Source organism: Heterodontus francisci, unplaced genomic scaffold (genome assembly GCF_036365525.1).
Source record: "Heterodontus francisci isolate sHetFra1 unplaced genomic scaffold, sHetFra1.hap1 HAP1_SCAFFOLD_91, whole genome shotgun sequence".
Taxonomy (NCBI): domain Eukaryota; kingdom Metazoa; phylum Chordata; class Chondrichthyes; order Heterodontiformes; family Heterodontidae; genus Heterodontus; species Heterodontus francisci.
The window spans coordinates 5,837,716-5,852,086 of record NW_027140989.1 but is presented as its reverse complement, the minus strand read 5'-3'; the positions used below and the strand labels follow the sequence as shown (position 1 = coordinate 5,852,086).

Here is a 14,371-nt window from a genome sequence, read left to right as displayed (position 1 = left end):
CATTCTACAATCGCTTTCAAACTGTCCCGGGTGGGGCCTGCATTGGCCTGAAGTGAAATACTCAGTTTAGTTTTGAATCAGAGCCCAGTGACCTTCTCTGAAAAGAGGGAGCCGGATCAAGTCCTCAAACGGCCCTTAACTTGCTCTGTAATAATCCCATACCAGGCTGTTACACTGCGGAGAGTCGCTGTTAATAAAATGATTAATCAGTGAAGGGATTAAGGTCTAATCCTTACCGCTGAAATCAGCTGTTAATGCGGTCATTCAGGGGCTGTGAAAAACCAGAAACAGAGCAGCTTTAAGCAAAAAAAGTGAAGGCGGATGATCAGATTATGGGTTCGTGTTCGGTTAATAACAGGAGATACAAACACAGCAGTGGGATCGTTATTATATTATACATTGTCTTGAAGTGATTTCATAGAGATGTCGGATGCAGCTTTTTCAGAGATTATGGGTGGCTCTTAAAAGAGCCGTTGTGTTTGGGATTTTTTCAGTCCATTGTGTAGTTTTACTTGGAGCTGGTGTACTTGGGCACCGCCTTTGCTGCTTCCAACACAGCGTGCTTGGCCAGCACCCCGGGCAGCAGCAGGCGCACGGCGGTCTGGATCTCCCGGGAGCTGATGGTGCTGCGCTTGTTGTAATGGGCCAGGCGGGAAGCCTCAACCGCGATGCGCTCGAAAATATCGTTCACAAACGAGTTCATGATGCTCATGGCCTTGGAGGAGATGCCGGTGTCGGGATGAACCTGCTTCGTCACTTTGTAGATGTAGATGGAGTAACCCTCCTTCCTCCGCTTCTTGCCGCCCTTTGTTGACGGTTTATTTAAGGTTTTCTTGGCGCCCTTCTTAGGAGCTGCTTTCTTTTTTTTCCAAAATATACTTTATTCATAAAAATCTGTAAAAAAATACATTGCCAAACAGAACCAAAAAATACAAACATTGCAAGGGAGATCAGTTTCCTTCAATACAATCATGAGTTACTTCACAACCCTTCCATTTCACATTTGTCATGCCAATTACATTTTTACATTTACAGCAAATGAAAAATTTCCCGATACAGTTCGAGGGGTGTCCCAGGGGTCCAGCCCCTCAGTTCAGCTTGGTGGGGGTACCTTACCATTTTCAGTTTCAATTTCAGATACAGAAATAAACCAAACCCCTTCCGAGTGCGGATTAAATGACAATCCCACAGCTCTATGCTAATGAGGGATGGGAGAAAGTAAAGATTGTGATGGGTGATTGGCAGTGATGTCAGAATAGTTTTCTATCTGCAACCAATCACAAACTCTCTCACTGCATTCAGGAATTCCATTTCCCAAAGACTCTCTCCAGCCCCAGTTTCTATTGAAAAATCCACCGGGAAATGACGCCTGACTGTGAGGGTCTCTTATTCTCAGCAGCTTCTCACATTCCGGCCTCGAAATTGAGCACTTTGTTGGGCGGAAATATTTATTCAGGCAGTTTCAACAGCTCAGAGCGGACACTGGGTTAGAAACCAGAAATTAGAGTACGGGTCACAAACTAGGAGTTTATGCTGAACCTTTATAAATCTCACTGGTTATTGGCCTCAGCTGGAGCATTGTGTCTAATTCTAGGTTCCACATTTTAGCAGGGATATCAAAGCCTGAGAGAGAGTGCAGAGGAGATTGACTAGAATGGCACGAGAGATGCGTGAAAGAATAGCAAAGATAAGGTCGTTCTTCTTGGTGCAGAGATGTTAATGTAATGTTTAATAGTTGTGTTCTACATTCTAATGGGTTGAAGAGGAACTGTTTCCACTGGCAGAAGGGTCTGTAACCAATGGACACAGAATTGTTAAAAGAACCAGGGGGAGATGAGGTGATATTTTAACACGCGTTCTGATGATCAGAAATGTACTGCTTGAAAAGGGAGGTGAAAACAGATTCAATAATAACTTTCCTGAGGGAATTGGATCATTATTTGATGGGGAAATTACAGGGCAATGTGAAAATGACAGGGAGGTGGGACTGATTGGACAGTTCTTTCAAAGAGCAGCACAATTGTGCAAATTAACTCTTTCTGTGTTGTAAAATTGTGATTATTGCTGTTCAGAAACATCCTGACACATCCTGAAACATCTTGTCACCTTTCAGTTCACCAGTTTTAAACACCTGGAACTGAGCTGAGTATTTTATTGGCTGTGATTACAGCATCAGAGACCAAAAGACAGCGGCCCAGTCCCAAAATCCACAGAAAGACTCAATGTATTGCTCCATGTGAGCGATGCTGTTAGAGATGCTGTTAGAGCAGTGAGCATAGCTGCCTTCCAAACAGCTGGAATAAAAACAGAAAATGCTGGAAATACTCAGCAATCAGGCAGCATCTGTGGAGAGAGAACAGAGTTAATGTTTCAGGTCAATGACCTTACAAGCAGTTTTTCCCGGGTTTGATTCCCAGCCATTACAGTTTGGCGTTCCTTAAATTCCTCAGATGAGAAACTGAAAGATAGGAACTGAGTTGGGTGCTGTCTCAAAGGAATTTTGTTTCCCAAACCAAGAAGTGTATAATTTGAATAAACATATTTCCAACACTGATTTCCTTCAAATTAAAGTTAAATTGAACTCTGATTTTACTCCTTTTTATTGATAATTATTATTTGACCTGAATCATACAGTGGACTCAGAATAGAATTACTCAGATTCATTTTCCCACAGCTATTCCCGTTCCTTATAAAAAAACAATTCCTGGATTCTGGAAGCTGTGGATTGGAGGGTAACAAACATATCCACACTATTCGAGAAAGGAAAGAGAGAGAAAGCATGGAACTAAAGGCCAGTTAGCGTGACATCAGCAATGGGGAATATGCTACAATCTATTATTACAGACATGGTAAAGGGTGATGTGGAATATCAGAATATGGTTGGGCAGAGTCAACATGGATTTATTAAAAGGAAATTGTCAATGACAAACTAATTAGAATATGTTGATGTTGTAACTGTCAGGGTAGATAAGGGGAACCAGTGGATGTAGTCTGTTTGGATTTTCAAAAATCATTCAATAAGTTATCAAAGCAAGAGGTTATTACACCAATGTCGGTCCCATGCGATTTGGGGATAATATATTAGTATAGATTGAGTAGTAGTTAACAGACAAAAAACAGAGAGCAGGAAAAACCGAGTCATTTTCGGCAGGAAAGCTGTAAGTAGTTGGATACTGCAAGGATTGGTGCTCGGGACTCAGTTATCTCCATTCTGTATCAATGACTTAGATGAGGTGACTGAATGTAATGTTATCCATGTTTGCTGATGATATAAAGTGAGGTGGCAAAGTAAACTGTGAGGAAGATGCAAAGAGGGAAAAAAGGTATTTAGACAGACTAAGTATGTGGGCAAGAATGTGAGAGATGGATTATAATGGGGAGAAGTGTAAAGTTACACACTTTGGCAGGAAAACAGCAATACAGAACACTTTTGAAATTAGTGAGAGACTGGGAAATGTTTATATTCAGAGGGACCGGAGTGTCCTTGTCCAGGAATCACTGATTGTTAACGTGCAGGTACTCAACCAATGATATGTTAGTCTTTATTGCAAAGAGATTAGAGTATGAGTATTTATTGCAATTATACAGGCCTTGGTGAGATCACGCTTGGACAGCTGTGCAGTTTTGGTCCCCTTATCTAAGGAAGGATATACTTGCCTTAGAGGGAGTACAGAGACGTGCCACTAGGCTGCTTCCTTGCATGAGGGGATTGTCCTATGAGAAGAGATTGAATAGACTAGGCCTCTATTCCCCAGAATTCAGAAGAGTGAGAGGTAATCTCACTGGCAGATAAAATGCTCAGTGGCTTGACATGGTAAATGCTGGGAGGATGTTTCCTCTAGCTGGGCAATCTAGAATGAAGGGTTACAGTCTCAGTATAAAGGGCTTGGTCATAATTGACTGAGAAGAGGAGATTTTTTTTTCAGTCAAAGGGTTCTGAATCTTCTGAATTCTCTATCCCAGAGAGCTCTGGATGCTCAATTATTGTGTATATTCAAGAGAGAGCGATAGGTTTTTGGATACTAAGGGAATCAAGGGGGCTGTGCCAGTGTGGTAAAGTGGAGTTGAGGTAGGAGGTCAGTTGTTATCTTATTGAATGGTGGAACTATTTCAATGGGCAGAGTGGCCACTCCTGCTCTTATTTCTTATGTAAACTTTCATTCCCTCCCAGGGATTGTTTTCTTCTTCAAAAAGAGAAATACTGCAGCCGCTATAAATCTGAATAACAGAAGATGCCAGAAACACTTAGCAGTTCCAGCAGTACCTGCGGAGAGAAGTAGGGAGGAGCAATGTTTCAGGTCTACAGAAGGGTCACAGAACTGGACCACTAACCCGAGCTTCTCTTCTCCACAGTGATTTCTGGACTGGTTGAGTGTTTTCAGTATTTTAGCTTTTTTTCTTTCTGTATGTTATCTCTTTCCCTTTTGACTGTTTGCTGTGAAACTTTCAGCATTGTGCTCAGTTCTGTGTGTAGTTATGTTTTCTTTATTTGAAGTAAAGCAAATAGTATCCTGAAAAATCAGACAGAAATACTGCTCAATGTAGTGTAATATATAACAGGGCACATTTACAAATATCAGATCAATGTAGTAAACATTTTTATTAAGAATTGATTACTTTTATTTTCAGCATAAAAATGTGAAGCAATATGAGTTTATTACAAAATGTATTACCTCACATTACCTGTTTATTAACCCTGACAGGCTGTGCCAATTTCTGCTTCTATTTTGCAGTTCTCACTTTCAGCTAGCAAATGTCAGCAATCTGTGATACAGTGCAGTTTACAGATCAGACAGTCAGTCACAGCATGCAATAATTGTTCAGATTATGGAGGACAGGTGGGATTTAGAAATACTGGGAATGGAGATGAGTTGTTATTGCACTGAGTTTGCCCAAAGATTAGAGACACCATTGTGGCAAATCAGTCTGTTGTCCTGTACATGAGAATGAGAATCATTCTGTATTTGTGGCTATCTGTCAGTCTCTATTACTGAGTGGGAGTGTGGGATTCATGCTGCATTGGTCAGTCTCTGGTACAAAGTGTGATATTCACTCTGAATGTATCAGGCTCTGGAACTGTTTGTGTGTGTGGAATTCATTCTGTATCTGTCAATCTCTGGTAATATATGTGAATGTGGCATATATGTTATAGCTCTGTGTCACTGTATGTGTGTGTGGGTTTCATTTGATATCTGTCAGCCTCTGTTTCTGTACATGACTGTCAGATTCATACTGTGCCAAAATGTCCCTGTTGCTGTATGTGACTGTGTGATTCATTCTGTATCTGTCATTCCCTGGTACTTTGTGTCAGTATAGACTCATTCTGTATCCCAGTCACATGCACTATATTTGAGAGTGCGATTAATTCTGTACCTTTAAGTCACTGGTATAATATGTAAGTGTTGGATTTCTGTTGGATCTCTCAGTTATTGTTTCTGCTGTGAATTTGGGATGAACATAACATCTGTCAGCCTCTGGTACTGCCTGTGAGTGTGTGTTTTGTTCAATATCTGTCAGTCTCAGGTACTGTCCGCGTGTGTACTTTTTGTTCAATATTTTCAGTTTCTGGTACTGCCTGTGAGTGTAGGTTATGTTCAATGTCTGTCAGTCTCTGGCACTGTCTGTGAGTGTAGGTTATGTTCAGTATCTGTCAGTCTCTGGTACTTCCTGTGAGTATAGGTTATGTTCAGTATTTGTCAGTCTCTGGTACTGCCTGTGAGTGTGGGTTTTGTTCAGTATCTGCCAGTCTCTGGTACTTCCTGTGAGTGTGGGTTTTGTTCAGTATCTGTCAGTCTCTGGTACTGCCTGTGAGTGTGGGTTTTGTTCAGTATCTGTCAGTCTCTGGTACTGCCTGTGTGTGGGATGCATTCAGTAGCCATTAATCACTGGGTTAGTTTGTCATTCTGGATTCACTCTACACAGAATTACAAAGTATTTACAGCACAGAGACAGGCTTTTCTGCCCAAGTCCTGGTAGTTCCAATGAGGTTACTCCACCCCTACTTCATCTAATCCTATCAGCAAATCTCTCAAATTGTTTCTGCCTCATTTAATCATTTAGCTTGACGTTAAATGTAACAATGTTCAGCAGCTCAAGTGATGTCAAAGCAGGGTAAAGAAGTTTCCCCTGAGTTATTTATTTAATTTATTACTGACTATTTCATATCGACATCTTTGGACTCCGCCACAAGTGGGAAACATCTCTACCTCTACCCTAACGAAACCCTTCATATTATGCAATGCTTCTATTAGGTGACCACTCAGAGAAAAGAGCCCAGGCTTGTTCAATAGTATGAACTCCTGTGGAACATATAGTTCGGTTTGCATTTATGGAATAAATACTGTATCTCTGTCTGAAACTGTATGTGATTTTAGATTGGCATATAATGAGTAGCTCAGGCTGCAATAAATAACTGAGACAATATCTGTCACTCTTACACTATAGTTTTGCGGCGTGCTATGTTATCTGTCATTCAGTCTGTTCTGATAGAATATATAATGTTACCTTTAAGTCTGAGGCAATGGGGGGTCAGGTACAGGGTCCGGGGGTGCCCAATGGGGGCGGTTGGAGCTTTGAGGGTGGCCCTCCATGGGGAACAGGGTGCCTAATCAGGAGGAACCCCCCGCATCCCGCAAGAAAGACGCCTGGTTTTATCAGGCAGGGTTCTTGGTGCCTTTGCCACACTGCCTCCCCGCCCCCAACCCAACCAAGGATAAAATACCTGCAGCAGAGAGAGGAGGCCCATAAGTGGCTGTTAATTGGCCAATTAAGGGCCTTGATTGACCTGGGGCAGACAGGCTGTTTCTTCCCACCCCCGTTCCGTGTAATATTGCAGTGGGTGTGGGAGGGGGTCAGAAAATTTCCATCAGATTGGAAGTTGGCAAATGTTACACTGCTTTTCAGGAAAGGAGGGAGAGAGAAAACTGTGAACTACAGGTCAGTTAGCCGAATATCAGTCCTTGGGAAAATGCAGTAAGTCTGAACAATGCACTGAGAAAAGCATTCAAACAAGTCAACATGATTTTCCTGAAGGGAAATCTTGTTTGACAAATTTATGAGAGTTTTTTGAGGATGTAACTAGCAGGGTAAAGGGAAACTAGTCGTATTCCTGGATTTCCAAAAGGCATTCAATAAGGTGCTACATAAAAGGTTAATCGAGAAGATAAGGGACTCATGGAATTGTGGGTAATATATTAGCATGGATCGAGGATTGGTTAATGGACAGGAAGCATAGAGTGGGTATAAACAGATTGGCAGGCAGTGAATAATGGAGTGTCGCAAGGATAAGTGCTGGAGTCTCAGCTATTTACAATCTAAATCAATGACTTAGATGAAGAGACAGAGAGTAATGTATCTAAGTTTGCTGATGATACAAAGGTAGATGGAAAGGGAAGCTGTGGAAGGACATAGAGAGGCTGCAAAGAGATATAGACAAGTTCAGTGAGTGGGCAAGAAGATGGTAGATGGAGTATAATGTAGGGAAGTGTGAAGTTCTTCACTTTGGTCATAAGAATAGAAATGTAGAATATTTGATAAAAGGTGTGAAACTTGTAACTGTTGGTGTTCAAAGAGACTTGGGTGTACTTGTGCAAGGAATACAGAAAGTTGCATGCAGGTACAAGAAGCAATTAGGAAGTCAAATGGCGTGTTGGCCTTTATTGCGAGGGGATTAGAATACAGCAATAAAGAAGTGAGTTACAATTGTACAGGATTTCGGTGAGACCACATCTGGAATACAGTGTGACGTTTTGGTCTGCACACTTAAGAAAGGATATATGTGCATTGGAGGCGGTGCAGCAAATGTTCACAAAATTAGTCCCTGGGATGAGGGGATTGTCCTATGATGAGAGGCTGAGTAAATTGGGCCTATACTCTGGAGTTTAGAAGAATGAGAGGTGATCTCATTGAAACATACAAAATTCCGAAGGGGCAGGATAGGGGAGACACTGAGATTGTTTCTGCTGGTCAGAGAATCTAAAACATGGGGACGCAGTGCCACGATAAGGGGCTGATCATTTAGGACTGAGATGAGGAGAAATTACTTCAATCAAAGGGTTGTGAATCTTTGGAATTTTCTACTCCAGAGGATTGTGGATGCTCCATCATTGAATACATGTAAAGCTGCGATAGACAGATTGTTGATCTCTCAGAGAATCAGGGGATAAGGTGAGCAGGCGGGAAAGTGGAACTGAAGCCTAAGATTATCTATGATGGTACTGAATGGCGGAGCAGGCTCCACGGGCCATATGATCTACTCCCGCTCCTATTTTGTGTGTTTTTGTGTTCTGACTACTTCTGCTGTCGGTGATTGTGGAATTGATGTCTCCGCTCTCTGTGTCTGATACTGTACTTACTGTGTGTGAGGAGCTGGCTGCACTTCCCCTTGTGTCGAGGAATCACTACATTTATTCAGCTTCCTCAAGTATTGCCTGTAGAAAGAAAAAGTATTTATTATAATTCAGGAAGAGATGTGGTGGAAGTTACAAGAGAGATCAAAACAATTTTTCAATGAATAATCATTGTGAACAATCACAAAGGAAACCCAGCAATACAAACAGAATCAGTGCAAGATTCCACTGCAGTCCTGCAGCCCCCAGCGACTGCATACCAGGGGCTTTGGCCATTTTACAACAATTTAATAACATCCAGAAACAATCCACTGGGCCATGAATGGGACTGACCGACGGAGCAGGGACTTTTACACAGGTCAGATTTCCTGTTCCCGCTCCCATGGTCTAACCGTTCAAATGAAACCAAACAGCCGCTGTTCAAAATGTGTCCTTCACACGTCTCACCTGGTGCTTATAATAGATTCCCTTTGTGTAACTCCCCACATCCTGACTGTCCGTTTCTGTTTCCACACTTCACTGTCCAATAACAACAAACTGTGGGAACAGGCTATATCCCTCTCATTCCGCTGGCCCGGACACGATGGGCCGAATGGACTCATTCTGTGCCGGAAGTTTTCCACGTTTCTGGCTGAAGTGCTGCAGAAATCTGGGCCTGTGCTCCCCTCCCCCAGCACTGCCTGTGAGCGGAAGGAAGATGGTTTAAAACAGCCGCGAATGGAGAGATCCCGGTCCCGGAGCAAGGCAGCAAACAGCAGCCTCCTTCCAGCAGCACAGCGCTTTGGGAGCATGTCCGCAGATAGACTCAGAGATCAGCATCGAGTCCGGGGCAAGTTCAGGGGCAGACGGAGGCTGTTTGTAAGAGGCGGAGTGGATCTGGAACTGGTCTCGGAACATGGAGTGAGTGGAGAGGCCATTCTCGGGTTGTGTGTGGACAAGGGGATGGAGACAGAATGGGAAGAAACTTATTGTAGTGGAGTGAAACGGTGACAATATTTGTGTTGCGGTGGTTCTTTTGCGGGTATCCATAATGATTATTATTTGAGAGATTAAATTCATTAAAACTCTATATCTTTGATCTCTCCTGTATTTTAGTTACAAACATACTTTTGTTCAAACAGGCAAATGATTGAATGAACCAGAATAAATGGGCTATTTCCTCCACGAAAGTTACAAGGAAGAGTGCCACCAGCTCCTTCTCACACACAATACGTACATTATCACTCACAGAGCGCAGAGACACAGACAGGTCATCAGTTCCACAGTCTCAGACAGCAGAAATAGTTCCAGAGACTCATTTTCAATCCATGAATCAAATAGAGCAGGAAAGACAGACGTTGTTTCCATGTCACCCCAACTCATTACCAGTGACAGGTAGATACATACAACCCAGTCCAAATTTTCACCCACAATCAAATTATCAGTGTGTCAATCCCACAATAGTGCAACCTCAGCTACAAATTAAATACACACAGAGAACTGACACGTGGTTCCTGTTTCAAAGTTACAGAATTAACCTCAATCATGTACTCTGAGATTTAAGTTAAATACCAGCCCAATATTTACACAGGTTATGAGTTTATTATCAGTATTAATTCCCATCATGTTTCCAGACACATACATTAGACTCAAGTCCATAATCAGATTGAGAGATTCTGAAATATCGTATAACCTGAGATCCAAACTCAGATTCCAGTTTAAAACTCATCCGGATTGTGAAACTAAAAGATACATTATAAATTTGATCAGTATATTCTGAGCTATAAGTTACATACCAGTCCTGAAACCTCGTACAGTGGCAGATGGAAGATACTGTACAATTCCAGACTGAGCTCATTTTACATGCAAATCCAAGATACTCACTCAGACTGAATGGCACTGATCAAATTGATCAGTACAGCCTGAGTTACACTTGCACACCAATCCTGTATCAGATTGTAGGATACATTATCTTTCACTGTTGTGTTCACAGTGACAGATATTTAATACTAAGCAAAACCTCAAATATATTGTCTGCTTAAAACCTACCACATCAGTGGCCTGTTGCTGTGCTGACTTTTTATGGAGAATAAATCCAGACTTACCATCAGTCCCAGGGACGGAAGATTATATAATGAATCCCACACTCACACAGAGTACCAGATACTGACAGATAGAGAGTGATGCTGAAACACATGCTCAGTGCCAGATGCTGAAAGATATAGGTTCATTACTGCACTCACTCACAGTACTTCAGCCTGAGTCATCTAAAGCAACCTAACACACAAAAAATAGCAGTGAGAGAGTATGAAAGAGTCCAAAACTCACATAGAGTACCAGACACTGACAGATACAAACTGAAAACTACACACACATGGATATAGGATTGGCTAACTCACAGGAAACAGAGAGTGGGGACAAATGGGGCATTTTCAGATTGGAAAACTGTAACTAATGGAATGTCACAGGGATCAGTGCTGGTGCCTCAACTATTTATGGTCTATATTAATAATTGCATGAAGGGACTGAGTGTACTGTTGCCAAATTTATGGATGGTACAAAGATAGGTAGGAAAGAAAGTTGTGAGGAGGACATAAAGTGTCTGCAAAGAGATATAGATAGGTTAAGTCAGTGGGCAAAAGTTTGGCAGATGGAGTATAATATGGGAAAATGTGAGATTGTCTACTTTGGCAGGAAGAATAGAAAAACAGAATATTACTTACATAGAGACAGACTGCAGAATGCTGCTGTACTGAGGGATCTGGGTGCCAGGTACATGAATTACAGAAAAGTTAGCATGAAGGTATAGCAAGTAATTAGGATGCAAATGGAATGTTTGAATTTTTAGCAAGGGGAATGGAGTATAAAAGTAGGGAAGTTTTGCTGTAACTGTGCAGGGCATTAGTGGCATCCCAACAGAAGTTCTCCATACAGTTTTGGTCTCCTTACTTAAGGAGGGATATACTTGCATTGGAATCAGTTCAAAGAATGTTCACTAGGCTGATTCCTGGGATGAAGAGTTGACTTGTGAGAAAAGGTTGAGCAGATTGGGCCTCTACCCGCTGGAGTTTAGAAGATTGAGAGGTGATCTTATTGAAACCTATAAGATTCTCAGTGGGCTGGACAGGGAGATGCTGAGAGGATGTTTCTCCTTGTGGGGGAATGTAGAATTCGGGGCCACAGTTTCAAGATAAGTGGTCTCCCATTCAAGAAAGAGATGAGGAGGAATTTCTTCTGTCAGAGGGTTGCTCATCTTTGGAATTCTGTTCTCCAGAGGACTGTGGAGGCTGGGTCATTGAATATATTCAAGGCTGTGATAGACAGATTTTTGATGTACAAGGGAGTCATTGGTCAATGGGCACAGGCAGGAAAGTGGAATTAAGGCCTCAATCAGAACAGGCATGATCTTATTGAATGGCAGAGCAGGATTTATGGGCCACATGGCCTTCTGGAAGCGATGCTGAGTGTCATTGTCGATATCTGCCCTTGGTGACAGGAGGTTCCCAAGGTATGAGCAGTGATCCACATTGTCCAGTGATTCGCCGTGGATCTTAATAGTCGGGGCAGTGTCGGGGTGCAGCCTGGCAGAGGACCTTAGCTTACCAGATGTTTTGCTTCAAGCCAATTCTTTCATGCGCCTCCATGAATGCATCGATGAGGGTTTGAAGCTTGGCCTCTGAGTGTGCGCATATGCAAGCATTGTCAGCATACTGCAGCTCGATGACAGATGTTGGAGTGGCCTTGCTTCAGGACTGCAGGCAATGTAGTTTCAATAGTTTCCCACTCGTCCGGGAGAGTAGATCTGCTTACACGAACTAAAGAACAGCTGATGGACTGAAAGAGTGCAGGAAGTACAGCAACTTGCTGACAGCCACGACATGTGTGGATTCTTCAGCACCGTCAAGACCATTTATGGCCCAAATTACCAAGGACCTACCCGACTGAGAGTAAAGATTGGAGTGACACTGATCAAGGTCAGAGAGGCAGTCAGCACTCGTTGGAAGTAGCACTTTGAAGATCTTCTCAATCGCAACTCAGTCCTTGATGCAAGTGCCACATTCCACAGCTTGTTACCCACCATGACATCAGCAGAATCCCAGCCCAACAGAAATTGAAAAGGCAATCTAACAGGTAAAAAAAAAATGAAGTCCACCGGCATCGATGGAATTCCCTCTGAAAATCTAAAATACGACAGAGAAGAACACTTAACACAAATACATGGTCTCATTTCCCTCAGCTGGAAGGACGAGAGCACGCCAGGGATCTCTGAGATGCTGTCATTGTGATCATCACCAAAAATGGTTACAAGACCGACTGTGGTAATGACAGAGGGGTATCCCAGCTGTTCACTACAGGGAAGGCCATCACAAGAGTCCTTCTCAACTGTCTCCTCCCCGTGCCTGAAGATCTCCTACTGGAATCACAATGTGGATTCTGTCCAACAAGAGACACAGTGGACATGATCTTCACAGCAAGACAACGCCAAGAACATGTAGGGAGCAGCAGCAACCTTTCTACCTGGTCTTTTCTGACCTGACAAAGGCCTTCGACTCGACCAACCAGGAGGGATTATGGAACGTCTTCCTCAAATTTGGCTGCCGGAAAAATTCGTCACCAACCTCCAACGACTGCATGATGACATGCAAGCTGTAATCCTTCCCAAAGGACCTACCACTGGCCCAATCCCAATGCAAACTGGGGTCAGCTAAGTCTGTGTCATCGCACCAACGCTCTTTTCCATCTTCCTCGCCGCAACACTCCGCCTCAACTCCTCACACTCAAACACAGCAACAGAGACTGACAGATACAGAATGGATGTCAGACTCAAACACAGTACCAGAGTCTGACAGATACAGTGGCGCAGTGGTTAGCACTGCAGCCTCACAGCTCCAGGGACCCGGGTTCGATTCTGAGTAATGCCTGTGCGGAGTTTGCAAGTTCTCCCTGTGACCGGTGGGCTTTCGCCGGGTGCTCTGGTTTCCTCCCACCGCCAAAGACTTGCAGGTTGATAGGTAAATTGGTCATTGTAAATTGCCCCGAGTGCAGATTGGGATTACTGCAGGGTCAATATAAATGGGTGATTGTTGGTCGGCACAGACTCGGTGGGCCGAAGGGCCTGTTTCAGTGCAATATCTCGAAATAATTAAATACAGAATAAATCCATACAGCACCAGAGACTGAGAACTGCTGAATGACAGAACACACTCAAACACAGGAGCAGAGAATAAAAGAAATTGAATTAATTGCACACTCACATGCAATAGCAACGACACAGAATTATCAATAAGCGTCCTCTCAACAACATGCAGAACATTTCAAGAGAGCTTGACACAGGGAGCGGCACTTTCAAAGTAAACTGCAGCTGGAGAGAGTCTTTGTGAAACATGCTTCCTGATTGCAGCACGAATGTTTGTGATTGGCTGCAAAGTTTGAATTTGATTGGATGGTGAAGGACACCAATTATAGTATTACAATAGAAAACCATTGTGACATCACTCCCAATCACCCAATCACAATCTTTACTTTTCCCCATCCCTCATTCGCATCGAGCTGTGTGATTGTCTATTTAATCCGCACTCGGAAGGGGTTTGGTTCATTTCTGTGTCTGAAATTGGATCTTAAGATGGTTGAGGAGAAGTAGAAAGCAGCTGCTCAGAAGGGCGCCAAGAAAACCTTAAATAAAGCGTCAGCAAAAGGCGGCAAAAGGCGGAGAAAGTCGAGGAAGGAGAGTTACTCCATCTACATCTACAAAGTGATGAAGCAGGTTCACCTCAACACCGGCATCTCCTCCAAGGCCATGTGCATCATGAACTCGTTTGTGAACGATATTTTCGGGCGCATCGCGGGTGAGGCTTCCCGCCTGGCCCATTACAACAAGCGCAGCACCATCAGCTCCCGGGAGATCCAGACCGCTGTGCGCCTGCTGCTGCCCGGGGAGCTGGCCAAGCACGCTGTGCCGGAAGGGACAAAGGCGGTGACCAAGTACACCAGCTCCAAGTAAAACTGCACAATGGACTGAAAAACATCCCAAACACAACGGCTCT

General features: G+C 43.2%; 2 protein-coding genes across 2 annotated transcripts; one reads left to right on the top strand and one right to left on the bottom strand.

Annotated features, from left to right (window-relative positions):
- Positions 1-508: 508 nt before the first annotated feature.
- Positions 509-12,969, bottom strand: LOC137361702 (histone H2B-like). The gene is made up of 3 exons (XM_068026404.1): positions 12,947-12,969; positions 12,265-12,508; positions 509-796 (listed from the first exon to the last, which is right to left on the bottom strand). The coding sequence occupies exons 1-3, from the start codon at positions 12,967-12,969 to the stop codon at positions 509-511; spliced, it is 555 nt and encodes a 184-aa protein (XP_067882505.1).
- LOC137361701 (histone H2B 1/2-like) lies at positions 12,968-14,328 on the top strand. Its single transcript, XM_068026403.1, has 2 exons — positions 12,968-13,027; positions 13,969-14,328. Exons 1-2 carry the CDS (start codon positions 12,968-12,970, stop codon positions 14,326-14,328), a joined length of 420 nt encoding a protein of 139 aa, XP_067882504.1.
- Positions 14,329-14,371: the final 43 nt, after the last annotated feature.